This window comes from Euleptes europaea, chromosome 3 (genome assembly GCF_029931775.1).
Source record: "Euleptes europaea isolate rEulEur1 chromosome 3, rEulEur1.hap1, whole genome shotgun sequence".
Taxonomy (NCBI): Eukaryota; Metazoa; Chordata; class Lepidosauria; order Squamata; family Sphaerodactylidae; genus Euleptes; species Euleptes europaea.
In genome coordinates this window covers 124,999,318-125,016,019 of record NC_079314.1, presented here as the reverse complement: position 1 = coordinate 125,016,019, position 16,702 = coordinate 124,999,318, and the positions used below count along the sequence as shown (strand labels likewise).

The 16,702-nt window shown below is 46.6% G+C and overlaps 1 protein-coding gene across 1 annotated transcript in view; it reads right to left on the bottom strand.

Annotated features, from left to right (window-relative positions):
- Positions 1 to 12,099: 12,099 nt before the first annotated feature.
- Positions 12,100 to 16,702, bottom strand: part of GCNA (germ cell nuclear acidic peptidase) — a 33,340-nt gene continuing 28,737 nt past the window's right edge. Inside the window, exons 13-14 of the mRNA XM_056846680.1 lie at positions 16,193 to 16,397; positions 12,100 to 12,335 (exon numbers count right to left, since the gene is read on the bottom strand). Coding sequence (XP_056702658.1) covers positions 12,101 to 12,335; positions 16,193 to 16,397 — 440 coding nt within the window. The 3' untranslated portion in view covers position 12,100. The remainder of the gene's footprint in view (positions 12,336 to 16,192; positions 16,398 to 16,702) is intronic.

Sequence of the window (16,702 nt, the reverse complement as noted above, 5' to 3'; positions counted from 1 at the left end):
CAAACCAGGGAGAGAGAGACTGGAGGGGGAACACACACCCCAGGCAGAACCGGCAAAAGCCCCCTTTGGCTTCCCCCACCCACCCACAGAAACTGCTCCCTCCCCACACACACACACAGACTCTGCTTTCCCCCCCCCACACACACACAGAAAAGAAAAATTATAGATTAAAGCCCCCAAAGGGGTCTTACTGTGGCTGTCTTCTGTTCCAGCAGGAGGGGCTGGGAGGCTGGGTAATCCAATATGATTCCATTTGTATCCAATATAAGATCCATATGTATGCATCTCTCGAGGGTGATCCATTCATCCCAATTAGGAAAAGGGGAAAGCCCATATCTCGGGGGGCCCTGACCCAATGTTTACAAAACTTGGGTGGTCTCTTAAAAAGCCTTGTCTGAAGCTCCGCTGAAAGTTTGGGGTCAGCACACCCAAAAATGCGCCCCCTGCAGCCACGGAAAAAGAAAAGGGGGGGAGCCGATATTTCAGCCCCTACTGAACCCATCTTTACAAAACTTGGGTGGTCTCTTAAGAGGGATTCTCTGAAGCTATGATAAAAGTTTGGGGGCTGCACCCCCCCAAAAGCGCCCCCTGCAGCCACGAAAATGGAAAAGGGGGAGAGGAAAAAGGGGTGGAGCCCATATCTCGGGACCCCCTGACCCAATGTTTACAAAACTTGGGGGATATCTTAAGAAGCCTTGTCTGATGCTCCGCTGAAAGTTTGGGGTCGGCACACCCAAAAATGCGCCCTCTGCAGCCATGGAAAGAAAAAGGGGGGAGCCCATATCTCGGGACCCCCTGACCCAATGTTTACAAAACGTGGGTGGTCTCTTAAGAAAACTTGTCTGAATATCCCCTGAAAGTTTGGGGTCTGTACCCCAAAAAATGCACCCCCTGCAGCCACGGAAAGGAGCGAATGTGCACAAGCACCCCCTCACACACACATGAGGATTTCCCTCTCTCTATCTCTTTCCCTGGCCGGCCGCACATCAGCTGATTCCTCCAGTACTCAATCCTGACTGATTGGCCAGAAGAAGACCCAGCTTGGCCACCTATTGGCCGGGGGAGGAGAATGCTGCTTACTGAAGGTTATGCTGCTTACTGATGGCCCCGAATTGGCCGAATTTATTCGCGAACTCCCGAACTCGCTGAATTCGGCCCCCCCGGTTGCCCGCCAGTTTTGAGTTCGGTTCCACCCGAACTAAAAACCGCCGAATCAAGGGAAATTCGGCTGATTTTCAGTTCGGGCCGAACCGAATTGACAGCCCTATTACTTACATCAATGAGAAAATTTTAACTGTTAAATCTCACACAGCAGATCCAGATGGACGCTATCAAATTTTACTCCTTTCCGGATTAGACGGAATCTGTTTCACACTGGTACACATATATACTTCAAATGTTGCCAAAGAAAGTTTTTTGAAACATTGTTTAAGAAACTTGCAGACTTTCATCAAGGAGAAATTATACTTCTAGGAGATTTCAACGTGGTAATAAATCCAATGATCGACAAATCTCATAATAGTATATCCGGGAAATTACCGAAGAACGTTTTCAAATTTATGAAAGAATTTGACTTAATAGATGTATGGAGAACGAAGAATCCAAAAACAAAAGACTTTACATTTTACTCTAACCGTCATGGATCACATTCCAGGATTGACATATGCTGGACTTCCAAATCTATGATAACAAGTTTGGACAGAATACAGATTGCACCTAGAATATTGTCAGATCACAATCCAATTGAACTTACTGTGTCGAGAGGAAGACCAGGAATCAGAAGATGGCGGTTAAATGATCAAATATTGCGGAGAAAACATATACTTGAACAATGTAAACGTGACGTGAAAGAGTTCTTTACTTTAAACAAGACTCCAGATATGTCGGATTTTACTGTGTGGGATGCCAGTAAAGCATTCATCAGAGGAAAAATGATAGCTTTAAACTCTAAGATTAGAAAAGACAAGCAAAAGAAACTTAAAGATCTTCAAGAACAACTAAGAATATTGGGGAAAAAATTCAAATCAAGTCAGATAAAACTACGTGATATCAAGATGACCAAACATCAAATTGAGGTGATAGAAACGGAAGAGATTAAAATGAAAGTTAAATATGCCAAGCAAAGATTTTTTGAAAGGGCAAATAAACCGGGCCGATTTTTAGCTAGCCAACTTCGACAACAAGAGAAAAAAAGAAAGATCGGTGCAAAAGTTAATGGCACAACTTATAACAATCAAAGTGAAATTGAAAAAATATTTGTTGATTACTACAAGCAATTGTATGCGAAGGATGATTTGCAAGAACAGGGGCTAACAAGATACCTGCAAGATGCACATCTACCCAAACTATCCTCAGAGGAACGAGAGAGCCTCAATCAGAAGATATCAACACAAGAAATTGTAGATGCTATAAACAATTTGAAATCAGACAAGGCACCAGGTCCCGATGGTTTCACACCACAATATTACAAACTTTTTGAACAACAAATAACGCCAATTTTACTATCTCTGTACAATGAAGTAATTCAACATGGAAAGATTCCACCGTCCTGGCAAGAAGCATATATATCTCTGATACCAAAGGAAGGCACCGATCCTTATCTCCCTCAGGCATACAGACCAATCTCCTTGCTGAACATTGACTACAAAATTTTTGTTTCCATTATTACTAAAATATTTCAAAAACATATTAACAAATTGGTACATCCAGACCAAACTGGTTTTATACCAAAGAGACTTATGAGAGACAATGTACGATTGGTTCTCAGTGCAATTAAATATATAAAATCAAAATCATTAAAAACCGCAATGATTTTTTTAGATGCAGAAAAAGCTTTCGACAACGTATCTTGGCACTTTATTTCAAAAATATTACAACAAATGAATTGTGGAGAAACTCTTTTTACGGTTTTCAATATATATTCCGTTCAAAAGGCAAGTCTTTTGATTAATGGTTGTTTGTCGACAGAATTCAATATTAACAAAGGTACCAGACAAGGATGTCCACTTTCTCCACTTCTTTTTGATTTATCAATGGAGGTTCTAGCGAACTATATAAGAAATGACTCTAAAATCTCAGGTAGTAGAAAATGAAGAACATAAAATCAAGAGTTATGCAGATGATGTTGTGTTGATTTGTCAAAATCCTGAACGAACTTTACCATGTGCTTATCACCATATCAGGGAATTTGCAAATTATTCTGGTTACAAACTGAATAAAACAAAGACAAAAATTTTGACCTTTAATACTACAACTAATGAAGACAAGTATTTACAAGGAATCACTGGATGTCAAATTACGAAGGAGTCAATTAAATATCTCGGTGTCAGAATATCATCACAAAACAAGACAATTATGAAGTCAAAGTATCTGAAAGTATGGGAAGACATAGAAAGAGATTTAAGTTTATGGTCAAAAATGAACATATCTTGGCTGGGAAGAATATCAGTGATAAAGATGAATGTACTCCCGAGATTGAATTTTCTATTTCAATTTCTTCCGATCAGCATACCAGACAGAACAATAGAAAATTGGCAGAAACAAGTCAATCGATTTGTGTGGGCTGCAAAAAAGCCAAGAATTAGATTCAAAGTTTTACAAGATGAAAAGAAAAGAGGAGGTTTGGCATTACCCAATCTTAAACTATATTATTATGCAGCTTGCCTAACCTGGATTGCAGAATGGATAAAATATCCCAATAACAGACATGTGATTTTAGAACGAGCAGATCTTGGGCAAGGATTTCACAAAATTTTGTGGGACCCTACAGCAGTAACCCAAAAGGATAAAACACCAGAGGATTGTGACATCAAGACGGCGTTACTAAAAGTATGGAAAAAGTATAAAAAAAGAATAAGTCCAACTCCACCATCTATAATGTCCCCGACGGAAGCATACCATGATAACATTAAACTGAAACCAGCTGTTCAATTTACCTATAATGATATGATAGAGCCAACAGGTGAAATCAAAAGTTTAACTGAACTCCAAAAAAAATTTCAAAAATTAAACTGGCTAACCTATCTTCAATTGAGGTCCAACTTAAAGAGAGACTGTTCATATCCTCGGCCATTTCGAGAACTGACAGAGTTTGAACTGCTAATAACTAAGAATGATTCTCATTTATTAGGAAAAATCTATAAACTTCTCTTGAAATATGACACAGAAGAAGAACAAGTGAAAATGAATATGATCAAATGGATGCAAAATTTCGGTGAAATGATCAACATGGAATCATGGGAAAAACTTTGTACCTCTGAATTGAAGTATACTGTGTGCCAAGAAGTTAAAGAAAATTGGTACAAAACATTTTATAGATGGTATTTGACTCCAAATATGCTCTCTCATATGACACCCTCCGGGAAAAAAGGTGTCTGCTGGAAATGCCAAGACACAGACGGGTCTTACTTCCACGTTTGGTGGACATGTCCTAAGTACAACCGTATTGGAAACAGATTCATCGAGAACTCCAGATGATATTAAAAATGAAGATAACTCGAGATCCCAAATATTACTTACTCAGTATGGTACCACCAAACTTGCCTTTGAAACTTCATGATATTTTTAAATATGCCACAACAGCAGCAAGAACGGTTCTGGCAAGGACTTGGAAGCAAACGTCTATTCCCGAAATTGAAGAATGGAAAGAAAAGCTCCTAGACTATGCCAGTATGGCCAAAATGACTTTTGTTTTAAATCCAAAGCTCAATGAATCTATGGAACAATTCAACGAAAAATGGGAGTCATTTTATACTTATATGTTTTCTAGTAAGTAATTGATCAGTTTTAAACATAGAAAAGTTAGTATCTTTCTTAAAAGAACAATACTTTGATAAATGAATGATATTTCTTATTTTAAGAATTATTTTTTTATTAGACAAACTGTATAATACTCATTGATATTTCGTTTGTATCCAACTAAGCTTATTTTTCTAATAGAAATTGTAACGTTGTTTTTATATATTTAATGATCTACCTTTTCCCTTTTTCCTTTTTGTATCCTTTTAAAATATAAATAAATAAATAAAAAAGAATTGGAGGCCCATAACAGTGGCAAATGTAGATTACCGGCTCCTGGCCCGGGTGCTGAACGACCGGCTGAAGAGCGTGGCCCACCTCCTGGTCAGAGAGGGACAAACGAGCGCGGTGCCGGGGCGGAGCATGCTGCACTCCACTCGGCTGCTCAGGAACAACTTTCACCTGGTCAGTGAGTGTGGGAAGGAGAAGAGCAGGCTTGCTGAGGTGAGCGCTGACAGCGGCAGCAGCAGCAGCAACAAGGAGGAGGAAGACGACGAGGCGACAGTATATTTGCTGCAACTCGATCAATCGAAAGCTTTTGACCGGGTGGGTCACGCCTATCTGTGGCGAACGATGGAGAAGATGGGCGTGCCACCTCAGCTGCTGGAGACCATTCAGGCTTTGTATCAAGGAGAATTGGTTACGTTGGATGTGGCGGCAGGAGCTGGGAACGGCGACACAACGATGGAGATGCCCATAGGGGGTGGAGTGTGACAGGGTTGCCCACTGAGCCCGCTGCTGTATGTGCTGGCCCTCGAGCCCTGCCTCATTGCCATCAGGAGTGATAAGGAGGTGAGAGGCCTGCGATGCCGACAGCGGCGACAACAGCAGCAGCAGCAGGGGCTGATACCCTCAAAGGAAGCAGTGTGCAAAGTCATCGCGCACACAGATGATGTGAGTCTGTGTCTCCGGGGAGAGGCGGACCGGGAGCGGGTGAAGAGCCATCTGCAACGCTACAGTCAGGCCTCAGGCGCCCGCGTCAATCAAGAGAAGAGCCACCCCTTCCTGCTAGATGGACAGCGGCAGAAGATTGTGCGATGCTCAGCTCAGACGGCGCAGCAGGAGGAGGTGGAGCGTATCCGCATCCTTGGCATTTTCTACTCCCTTGGGGATCAAGCGTGGTGCTTTAACTGGGAGAGATGGGGACAGCGAGTACAGGACAACCTGAAGACCTGGAAGAACTGGTCTCTGGGACTGGCTCAGAAAGTTCAGTATGCCGTCACCTTTTGTGTGGCGGCAGGCAACTTTATTGCAGAAGTCTATCCCCCGCCAAGGGATGTGATGGCCCATGTGACCAGGGGTCTGTAGCGCTGGATTTTTCGGTCAGCGGCCTTTCCAGTAGATCGTGTGGCTGTGCAGCGTCGGCGCACGGAGGGCGGCCTGGCCCTGATGGATGTAGGAATGTGGTTCCTGGCCAGGTTCCTCCTGAGCAACCTCCTGAGCAATCTCCCGAGCGATCTGACGGATAGCTCACAGACCCAGGAGGGCACGGAGAAAAAGAGCAGAGGTTATCTCACCCATGGTGATGAGTGGGCTGCCACAGCGCCCTGGGGGTCAGAGGGCTGGTGGGCCCAGCTGATGCGTCAGTTACAGTTACAGGAGGAGGTGGAGGTGGAGGGGGCCACGGCCACAGTCACAGCCAGAGACGGAGCAGTGCAGGGAGTGAGAGCTGGAGCTGGAGCCGGAGCTACAATCAGGCTGGGATCGGAAGACAGAGGAGGAGGAGGAGGAGGAAGGTTGACAGATGTCCGCACCCCTGCCAACACCCCTGCCAGCAGCCCTGTCATCAGTAAGCGGCCATATTTGAGGAGGGCGGACAAGAGGTGGCTGCCAGATTTTGTGATTGAACTGGCGTGAGGGATTCAGCGCTACCGAGTGCCACCAGAGGAGGTCGCGAGGGCATGGTGGAGAGAACGGCAGCGGTTGCAGTCAGCACCAGCAGCAGCAACAGCAACAGTAACAGTAGCAGGAGGAGGAGGAAGGGGCCAAGCCCGGCGGTGGCTCTCTACTGGCGGCTGTTCTGGGTGGCCAGGGCCAAACCCCATGATGAGGCGAGGCGAAGAGAGGGGGAAGGCCTGCGTTCAGCCTAACTGCAGCAGCAGGCCTTTCCACTGGAGCCCTTCCGCGATGGGACCATCCCTTATTTCTTGAGGGATCTCCAGTGGGAGGCCTATCAGCAGGTGCTGCCAGTGGCTACAGTACGATGGGAGAGTGGGAAAGACCCGTGGCATAGACGAAGGCGAGACAGGGAGGAGATGGAGCAGAAATCGGAAGAGGAACAACACCGGCCGCAACAGCAGCAGCAGCAAGATCCAGACCCGCACCTGCACCTGCACCCACAGCAGCAGCAGCAGAGGCCAGAGGGACTGTCTCGTTGGGTGATCTGTGCGCGTTGCTTGCTGCAACGCCGCTACAAGATCGCCCGGAGGAAACAGTGGCCCATGCTGTGAAACTGTGTCCGGCAGCAAGGAGGGAGTGGGCGGGGCTGGCTCGGGCCTTGCGGTGGCCCTACCTGGTTCACCAGGCCTGGGAGACCATTGTATCGGGGATCGAGCCGCCGGGAGGAGCCAGACTGCTGAGGAGACTGGAAGGGGGGAGGCGACTGCGATCTGCCGTAAACAGTTGTAAACCGCCCTGGAGTGTGGTGCGCCTGCTTAATCTGATGATACAGGCGCTGTTGAATAACAGGGAAGCAGAGGCGAAGACGGGGCACCCGGTACCCCTTGCGACCACGCTCAGGACCGTGCTAAATGGCTTGGGGCGGAGGCGGGACTGGGAGCAGGACACCATGGCGAGGCGACATTGGCTGGCCCGTTGGCAGTGGTTCCAAGAGGCTAACCCACTTATCCCGTGAGAGGCTTGGGTACACATGGGGCACGTAGGACAGTGAGTGTGTGGTGGCCACGACAGTTGGTATGGGTCCCAGGGGCTCCAATCCAATAGTTCTCACCCAATAGTTCTCCCCCATGGGTCTTCCATTGCTATGAGTTTTCCCCATAGGGTCACTTAGGGGTTTTCCCAGGGGATCTCATTCCATTCGTACTTTTGTATATATGTACAGCTGTATCTTGGTATCATGGTGTTTGTGTATTTTTGGTTTCAACTTTGGGGTGAGTAGTTTATATGTAGAATGGTTTGCACAATAAAAATCTATATCAAATCTATATCAAAAACCCTAACCCTAACCCCAACCCCAGCCCTAACCCTCACCCTAACTCCATCTTGGAGTGAGAAGGCCTGAGCACCGGAGTGCTCGGCTCGGCTTGCTTGGATGAAGGACAAAGGGAAAGAGAGAGAGAAGGTAAGTCTCCCTGACAACATATCTCTAAACATCAAAGGGGACAGGAAATGAGGGTGATATGCCTGTATTATTGTATTAATTCCCAATGACAATAACACAGTAGGAGGTTGAGAGTTCAAAGCAGTTTTATTAGGCCCAACATACACACCGGGTGAGAACTGCCCCAAATGCTCAGGACAATTCACACACCCGAACAAAGGATTGCAACAATGTTTATAACCTCTGGTCAGGGGGGTATGTGACACTATGTCATATAGTGTGTAGAAACACAAAGACCCAATAATGGACACATTTGGATTAGCATAGGCCTATCAGTGTGGTTTTGAGGCGTGGATTTAGGTGGCTACATGATCTGTAATGGAGAAATGAAACTTAACATTCCTATCTGACACCCTTAAATCACTGCCTTGGGCCTCATTAGGGCGGCTAGCTGTACCAGGCCTGCAAGGATGATCTCACTGGCACCTGATTCATAGTGTGTGCCAATTTATGCTAACTCAGTGATCACACAGGAGTGAATAGGAACCAAAGAATAATACTTGACCCCTTATACATGGGGTATTGCCATTATATATGTGTGCAGAATATGGTTTTGTGCTAGATGCTAACCCTTACACCCCGGGCTTAGCATCTTTATAAGTGTGAGTATGCGGACTGAGTATAAAAGCATACATTTCCAATAATAATAAAGATTATAGGCATTACAAGGGTGAGGTGTAACAGGAGATGACCCCCTCTATCTATTTGACTCTCTGGTCAATTCCCCCCCTCTCAATGTGGAGGCAAGTGACACCGTTAGGAAGGGCAGATTTTCCAACAGAAACAACATGAGCCATTTTGATACAGGTCCGTTTCAGTCATGTCCAAGCATAGACATCTATCAGTGAGGTCTGAGCCACAAGTGGGTCGTGCTCAGGATTTGCTGGGGGCTTCCTTGTGATGATTTGGGGGAAGAGGGGTCAGGGAAGAACTGCAAAAAGGCACCCAAGTTAGAGAAGGGAGGGCAACTGGCAGCCTGGCCTAGCGAGGACTGTCCCTGTGCCCACTGGCAGCATCGCCCTCACTGGCCTTCTGCCACCTCCACGACACGTGGCCCAGAAACAGCAGCAGCAGCAGGAGGGGTGGAAGAGAAACGTTCACAGAACAAGTATGTGTGTGTGGTGGTTTCTCTGAGCTTCTTCTGCCTGAGGCACGTGCAAGCAAACACTCAAAGAGTTGTCATCACAATATCCTGTACGGCCATCAGGATCATATTGGCCCCTATGACAGATGAAGGCTGAAATTCACCAAAGGCCAGCACAGAATTGATAGCCAAGCCCAGATATACAACCCGTCCAGCTCATTTCCTTCCCCGCTGCTGGATTTCTGGCTTCCATTCACAGCAGTGCTGCCATCCTGTGTTCTCATGAAGACATGGAGCTGCCTTATACTGAATCAGACCCCCCTCGGTCCATCAGTCAGCATTGTGTACTCAGACCGGCAGCGGCTCTCCAGGATCTCAGGTAGAGGTCTTTCACATCACATGTTGACATGTTTGCGATGTGCTAGAAGAAGTGGGCAATCCCAGTGACAAACCCAGCCAGGACACCAACAGCTCACCAGTATAGCTAACTTGAAGCAGTGAGTATGAATTAAATTCTGGCTATCAGAACTGGGATGCAGACTCCACAAAGAAGTTGCAGACTTTTCCTGCACTTTGTTATAAGGTAAAAAAAGAACAGTACTTTGTGTAAGCTCAGAAGGATGTTAGCACTTTCTTGGTGAGTAGTAGTAGTAGTGCTGGATTGTTCTTCCAACCCCTTCCCCAACAGGAGCTCCTGCAGCTCCGACCCACAAAAGCCTCCGCTGAAATCGATGTTGTTCATCTTGAAGGTGCAGAGTTTTGCTGCAACAGACTAAGGGGCCTTGGAAAATGCAAAGCCTGATGGCCGCAAACTGAAGGGAGGGTGAGCAGGGCGAGGGAGTGCAGCCAAGTGGGGCCAGGCCGAGATCTTGTTTGAAATAATTTTTGTCACACTCTTAAACCCAGACTGTTAGATTCTTAAGGGTTTACTGCTACCAGAGGGATCGGATCATTGATCATGGTCTATTGAAAATAAAGCTTGAGTCTCACACACGCACAAAAGACAGACAAGACGTTTGTCTTAGTAATAAATGATCTTTACTCTAACTCAGGGTTTGGGGTTACACTGGGAGAAAAAACAAACTCTTCTACATTCTAGGTTTCCTATGCTTGCCAGAAGCCTCTGGCAGTTGCTAAGCTTACTCTCCAGTAGGCATTCTTAAACAGCAAGAAAGCCTCTCCATCCTAGCAGGCTGGCATCCAAAAAGAGGAGTAACGACTGTACGACTGAACTGCTTTCACTTCCAAAGGATATCGAAAGCAGTTAGACATGCAAATTGTTGTGTACGTGATAAGCAGGCACGATTGCAATGGTCACCATACTGACCACTTGGGGGTTACAATATTAACCCTTAACTGTCTGACATGTAGCAAAGCTCGCTATCTAATACCCAACATGACAGGCGTTGCATCACCCTGGAATCTGTGCTTGCAAAAGGCTCCTTGGCCTTTCGGGGGTTACAGTGGACGGAGAGGGGGGAGGGGGTCACAGGAAAGGCTGAAGTTCTCCAAGACTAAACAATAATAATAACTGGGGAGGCATGTTGCTCGGGGGAGTGCAGGGGCCTCAAAGCCACTGCAGTGGGGGGCAGCAATACCAGTGCCGCTGGGGGAGGGTGTGTGTGTGGTGGGAGGACCACTCGGGGACCAGGAGATCCTGCTTCAGGCCCATGCACTGCTAAGACGCATCTGGCTGGGGGAGGGCTTGAGACAGCCAACCCCCTACCTCCCAGGTAGGGTTGCCAACCTCCAGGCAAAAGATCTCCTGCTATTACAACTGATCTCCAGCTGATAGAGATCAGTTCACCTGGAGAAAATGGCTGCTTTGGCCATTGGACTCTATGGCACTGAGGTCCCTCCCCAAACCCATAAGAACATCAGAAAAGCCCTGCTGGATCACACCCAGGCCCATCAAGTACAGCAGTCTGTTTACAGTGGTCAACCAGGTGCCTCTAGGAAGCCCACAAACAAGATGACTGCAGCAGCACCATCCTGCCTGTGTTCCTTTACAATAACTCATATAATAGGCCTGCTCCCCTGATCCTGAAGAGAATGGGTATGCATCATGACTAGCATCCATTTTGACTAGCAGCAATGAATAGCCCTCTCCGCCATGAACATGTCCACTCCCCTCTTAAAGCCTTCCAAGTTGGCAGCCATCCCCACATCCTGGAGGAAGGAGGTTCCACAACTGAACTATGCATTGTGTGAATCTCTCACCCTCCAGCCCTGTTAGCCCTCTGAAGTAACTGATCAGCCACTGTGTGAGACAGGATGCTAGACAAGATGGACCCACACAAGATGGACCCAAGATGGATCCAGCAGGGCTCTTCTGATGTCCCTGAGTCGCAGAAAAGAGAATTAGGATCACTGTAACAATAGAAATCAGAAGTGATTCAATTCCTTCAAAGCATCAAGTCAACCAGCCCCAAGCAGCGTAAGTCTTTTTGGGTTATTTTGCACATGTGCATTTTGAACCTGGTGATGTTATGACAGGGATGTGGCACGGTGGTGGTGGTGATGGGTCTGGCAAAAGATTCTGGCTTCCCCAGAGGGAATAACAGAACGGCAGGGCAGTGATGGGGCACGAGGCATCAGGAAGCAACCCCGGCCTACCGCTTGCTCTACAAGTTCAGACTCATTTATCCATTATTTAAGTTGCAATTAGCTAGCAGCAGGGAGTAAGGAAAGACACAAGCAAGCAATTTTATTGTGTTCATATCCATACATCTTTAAAAACTTGATAAAAATATATTACGCAGCAATTCAAGCACACCTGTTTCTGGAAAGATTGCCACGTCCCTCTCCCACAGGGCTCTGCTTCCATGTGACCCTCCATAATAGACATGTGCAGCGTGGATCTAGAACAACCAGGCCAGTTACGGCCGACATGCAAAGTCAGCACTGAGTTTCTTCATGATGGCCCCGTGGTTCAGCCCCTGCTGCGACTGCTTAGCAGAAGCGTAGTTTTCTTTCACATACTTTGCAAAGGGAGTGAGTGGTGCTTTGGCGGGCGTCCCATCCTTCCGCGTGGGATGCCGTAGCACAAGCTGCCCCTGGCACAGGGCACAGACAAAGCGCTGCGTGTCCAGGGATTTGGAGTGACGGCCAATCCTGAAAAGCCAAACAGGAGAAGACTCAATACAGAAGCAACACTCCCCAGCACAAGAGCAGCAAGGGCAGGGGAGAGGGGGGGCCCTTTTGAAGAGCCCCACCCCCCACTCCCCAGCACTCACCCTCTCCCAAGAAGCAGGAAGAAAACTCAGAGGTGAACAAGGAGCGAGAGGGGAGGGGCAGAGAGTGCTGGGGGATTTCCCCCCCTGCTTCGCTGCCTGAGTGGCTCCCCCCAAAAAAACTATTCATCAAAACTGAAAAACACATAACTAATTTAATGATAGTGTTATAAATCATTATGGATGCGTAAAATTATAAGTAAGAAATATTAGATGTTTGATTTTACTATTTGAGTATATTAACAGTTAACACTTTTAAAGTGTTTAAAATACAGATAAATACAATAAGAAAGTATACTTTTGACATGGTGACAAGATACTTTAAAATGTAACTGATAGCAAATTTACATTTAAATGAGGCACACTTGATTGTATGTTTTGTAATGTATGTTAGTGTCATAGTATGTTTATATATTGTTTTCTTTTAATATAAAATAAAACATTTTAAAAAGGAAAAACTGAAAACCAGCAGCTGCAAGATTACCTTGCAAAGAAGATCCGATATCTGACACCCAAGAAGTCAGGCACAAGCAGGGCCTTCGCACCAGGAGAGCAGCCAGAACAGGACTCTTGCAGCAACATATTGTCAGGAGCAGGCCATGAGGATGGTATGTGGTAGTGTTGTAGTGCTGCTTCCAGGTGCTGTTGTGCTATTCTGTCCAATGCCAGTCTAAGCCCCGTGTTTAGTCTTCCCATACTGTGGGAATCGCTGAGTGCTCCTTCCTGACTGTTGGAGGGGGGGTTGCCTGGGTAACCGGTTATCTCCTTTTGCTCTCCCATATATGCTATGTGCCTTGTCTTTGACCCTTACTAATGTCCTTTTGAATATGGCTTCTGAAACCTGTCGATTCTAACCAATAAAACTGCTTTCGAGGATTTGCCGTCTGCTGAAATCTGTTTATGGGTTTGCCGCAGGGCTAGAGCTTACACTTATACACTAACCACCAGCTCCGGCTGGCTAGAGGCCACGTCAACCAGGGGCCTGAAGCACAGCCTCAGTCAGGAGAGATTGAAACCTGTTGCACCCCAGGGCAGCCATGAGAACTAGAAATGTCCGTGTTTCTTTTGTAATAATTAAAGCAGAGATTCTAAGAGAGCCAAAATCCATGCCCATAATTGCACTGTTTATTCCCCACCTGGGAAGAAGCAAGGGCAAACAGCCCGAAACTTCTGTTTTCCTGTACAATACATGAGAACGGCTCCTTGTGGAGCACTGCGTCCAAGTCTGGTAACATGGAGTGTTAGGAGACTGAAACATACTGACAGCCCAGTAACCACCACCAAGGGCTACAACTCAGCCTTCTGGTAAAGGCAGGATCATTACACCCAGCAGGCGGGAGACTTAAGCTCACAGGGAGATTTCTAGCAAATGTCTGATGAATCAGCTATTCCCTGCTAGTTACCGGAATTCTTGCGAAAAAACCTAACCTAGATTAGATAGACCTCGGCCTGATCCAGCCAGAAAAACACGTTGTCTGTTCTTTAGCAAGAGTACAGACTCGGGATTGCTTGTTATTTACGCCATATGCTATGTGGTATTGATGCTATGGAGTCCCAAGGGGTTCCATCTTGTTCCCCCACACTATTTAAGATCTACATGGAGCTACTGGGAGAGGCCACCTGGGAATTTGGAGTGAGGCGCCCTCAACATGCAGGTGACACCCAGGCTCTCTTTCTCCTCAGGAGCCAAGCCAGGTGGGCCTGCGCAAGTCCTGGGTGTGGGCAAATGTCGGATTAAGGTCACAGACATTCAAGCTACTCACGTTTGTTCTCATGTAGTTTTTACGACCCCATTCTAAGTTCACCAGCTAGCCAGGATGAAAGCATAGGATTTCTTTTATCCCCAACAGTTAATTAAAGTAGCTGAAGGAATGGTAGATTTATTACTGTTCTAATTGCAAGTAGGAGTTAAATTTAGCCTTTTAATCTTGGCAAAGTAGTTAACAGGCAAGTATCAAAAGGTACTCTAAGATGCACCTGCAAGATCACCTCCGCACCTGCTTTCTTCCCTTGTGTCCAAATGATAAAACTGTCACCAACAAATCTTAGGTACAACAAGGGTGTCAACAGATGGGAAACTGAGGAAGCACAGCTCCAGGTCAGCCATAAAAATGTTGGCATATTGTGGTGCCACGCGGGCACCCTCTCTGACAAAATGCCACAGCTGACCTCCCTAACCCAACCTCTGCCCACTTGTCCTCACCCACAGCTCTAAAGGACTGCCTCTCCCGCTCTGCCCCACTGCAACAGCTGCTAATCTGAGCAAAACCTTCTTCAGACCAATTACTCTGCAAGCCTAAATCATAATACTGCAAGCATTTGTCTCTGTCTCACACTGGAAATCTAGAAAAACCTGATACACTTTCCCCCCTCTCAAGTCACAGCTGACTTATAGCAGCCACCCCTGGTGGGTTTTTCAAGTCAAGAGACCTTTGGAGGTGGTTTGCCATCGCCTGCCTCCACCTCAAGACTCTGGCATTCTTTGGAGATCGCCCATCCAAACACTTGCCAGGGCTGATCCTGATTCACTTCTGAGATCTGATGAGTTACGGAGGGACGCAGGCAGGTGTGACCCAAGCAGCAGACAAGGCAGAGGCAATTGTGGAAGGAGTGCAAGAGCACCACTGAGAATGGATTCTCTGCTGATCTGGCAGAGAAGCTGCCACGAAGAGTGGGGACAGAACAGCACTAACCTTGGTCAGTAACAGTCCTGAGCTGGAATGAAGCACAGGTTCGACCCTTTGACCCACCAAGTCTCATCGTTGCTTTCCCTTCCTGCCAAGGTTCTCAGGTATTCTGCCCCTCATACGCCTATCACGGGATCTGAAAAGGTGGCAGACACACCTGTTGCCACCCAGCATGCTCCTGGCCTCGCCTGACAGCCCGGGACTCTTGATGGCTGTTGGCCGTAGGCCCGGGGTTGTGGCAGGGGAGCCCTGGGGGCCAGATGAACTGAATGAATTTGTGGATGTGATTTCTGAGCCTCTGTCCATTATTTTTGAGAATTCTTGGAGAACAGGTGAGGTGCCAGAAGATTGGAGGCGGGTAATTGTGGTCCCCATCTTCAAGAAGGGGAAAAAGGAGGATCCGGGTAACTACTGACCCATCAGCTTGACGTGTATACTTGGAAAAGCTTTAGAACAAATCATCAGGCAGATCTTCAGTATTTAGAAAGGATGGCTGTGATCACTAAGAGCCAGCACGGGTTTCACAAGAACAAGTCATGTCAGACTAACCTCATCTCTTTTTTTGAGAAAGTTCCTACCTTGCTGGATCAGAGGAATACTGTGGTCATAGGTTATCTTGATTTTAGTAAAGCTTTTGATAAGGTTCCACATAATATTCTTATTGACAAGTTGGAAAAATGTGGTTTAGATCCTATTACCATTAGGTGGATCTGTAACTGATTGACGGATAGTTGTGAATTTCCTGCATTGTGCAGGGGGTTGGACTAGATGACCCTGGTGGTCCCTTCCAACTCTATGATTCTATGAAGAAACTGGACCCACAAATGCAGAGAAGTTCATTAAGCTGACTTCATGGATCCCAAACCATATCAACAAAAGCAGGTCATCTGCTACTCCCAAAGTGGCAGAAAAACTAAAGTAAAGGTTTGTGAGACAATGTAATAAGAATTTTTGCCCATTTGGAATGACCGGACAGCTAAACAGTTCAGATATCTTGCCAGAGGCAGGGAAAGGCAGGCTCTTCTAGGAATCTAAAGGAAATCCTACTTACGTGTTTTGGCACTGAGAACACTCATAGGTGAACTTGTATTTAATCTCATAGTTGTGACACCGTGACATCACAGGCAGCTCTGGGTGGATCAAGGCAGACTTTTTAGCGTATAAACTCCAAATTCGGCCATGCCCATCTTGAACACCGTGGATGAGCCACGCAGCTGCGTGGCATAGTTCGTGGATCAGAGTGTCCCGAAGCCTATCTGTGCAAGAGACACAATGGGGGAGGGGTTAGGAGGACCGGGAGATTTGTTTTCCTGACTCCTAGACATAGACACACCCACCTGTCACAGGAGAGACAGCCCTCTACAGGCTACCAGCCCTATAGCCAATGCTGACCTGAGCAACGACTGCTGAGCCCTGATGTGACATTTAATATCTGTACTTGGCCAGAACATTTACAGAGGGAATTCAGAATAATAATGCCAACTTAGTAATCAAGATGAAGATATCGGAGTACCCATCATACCTTCTGGGAACCATTTTCTGCTCGGGGTTGGTCAAAGCT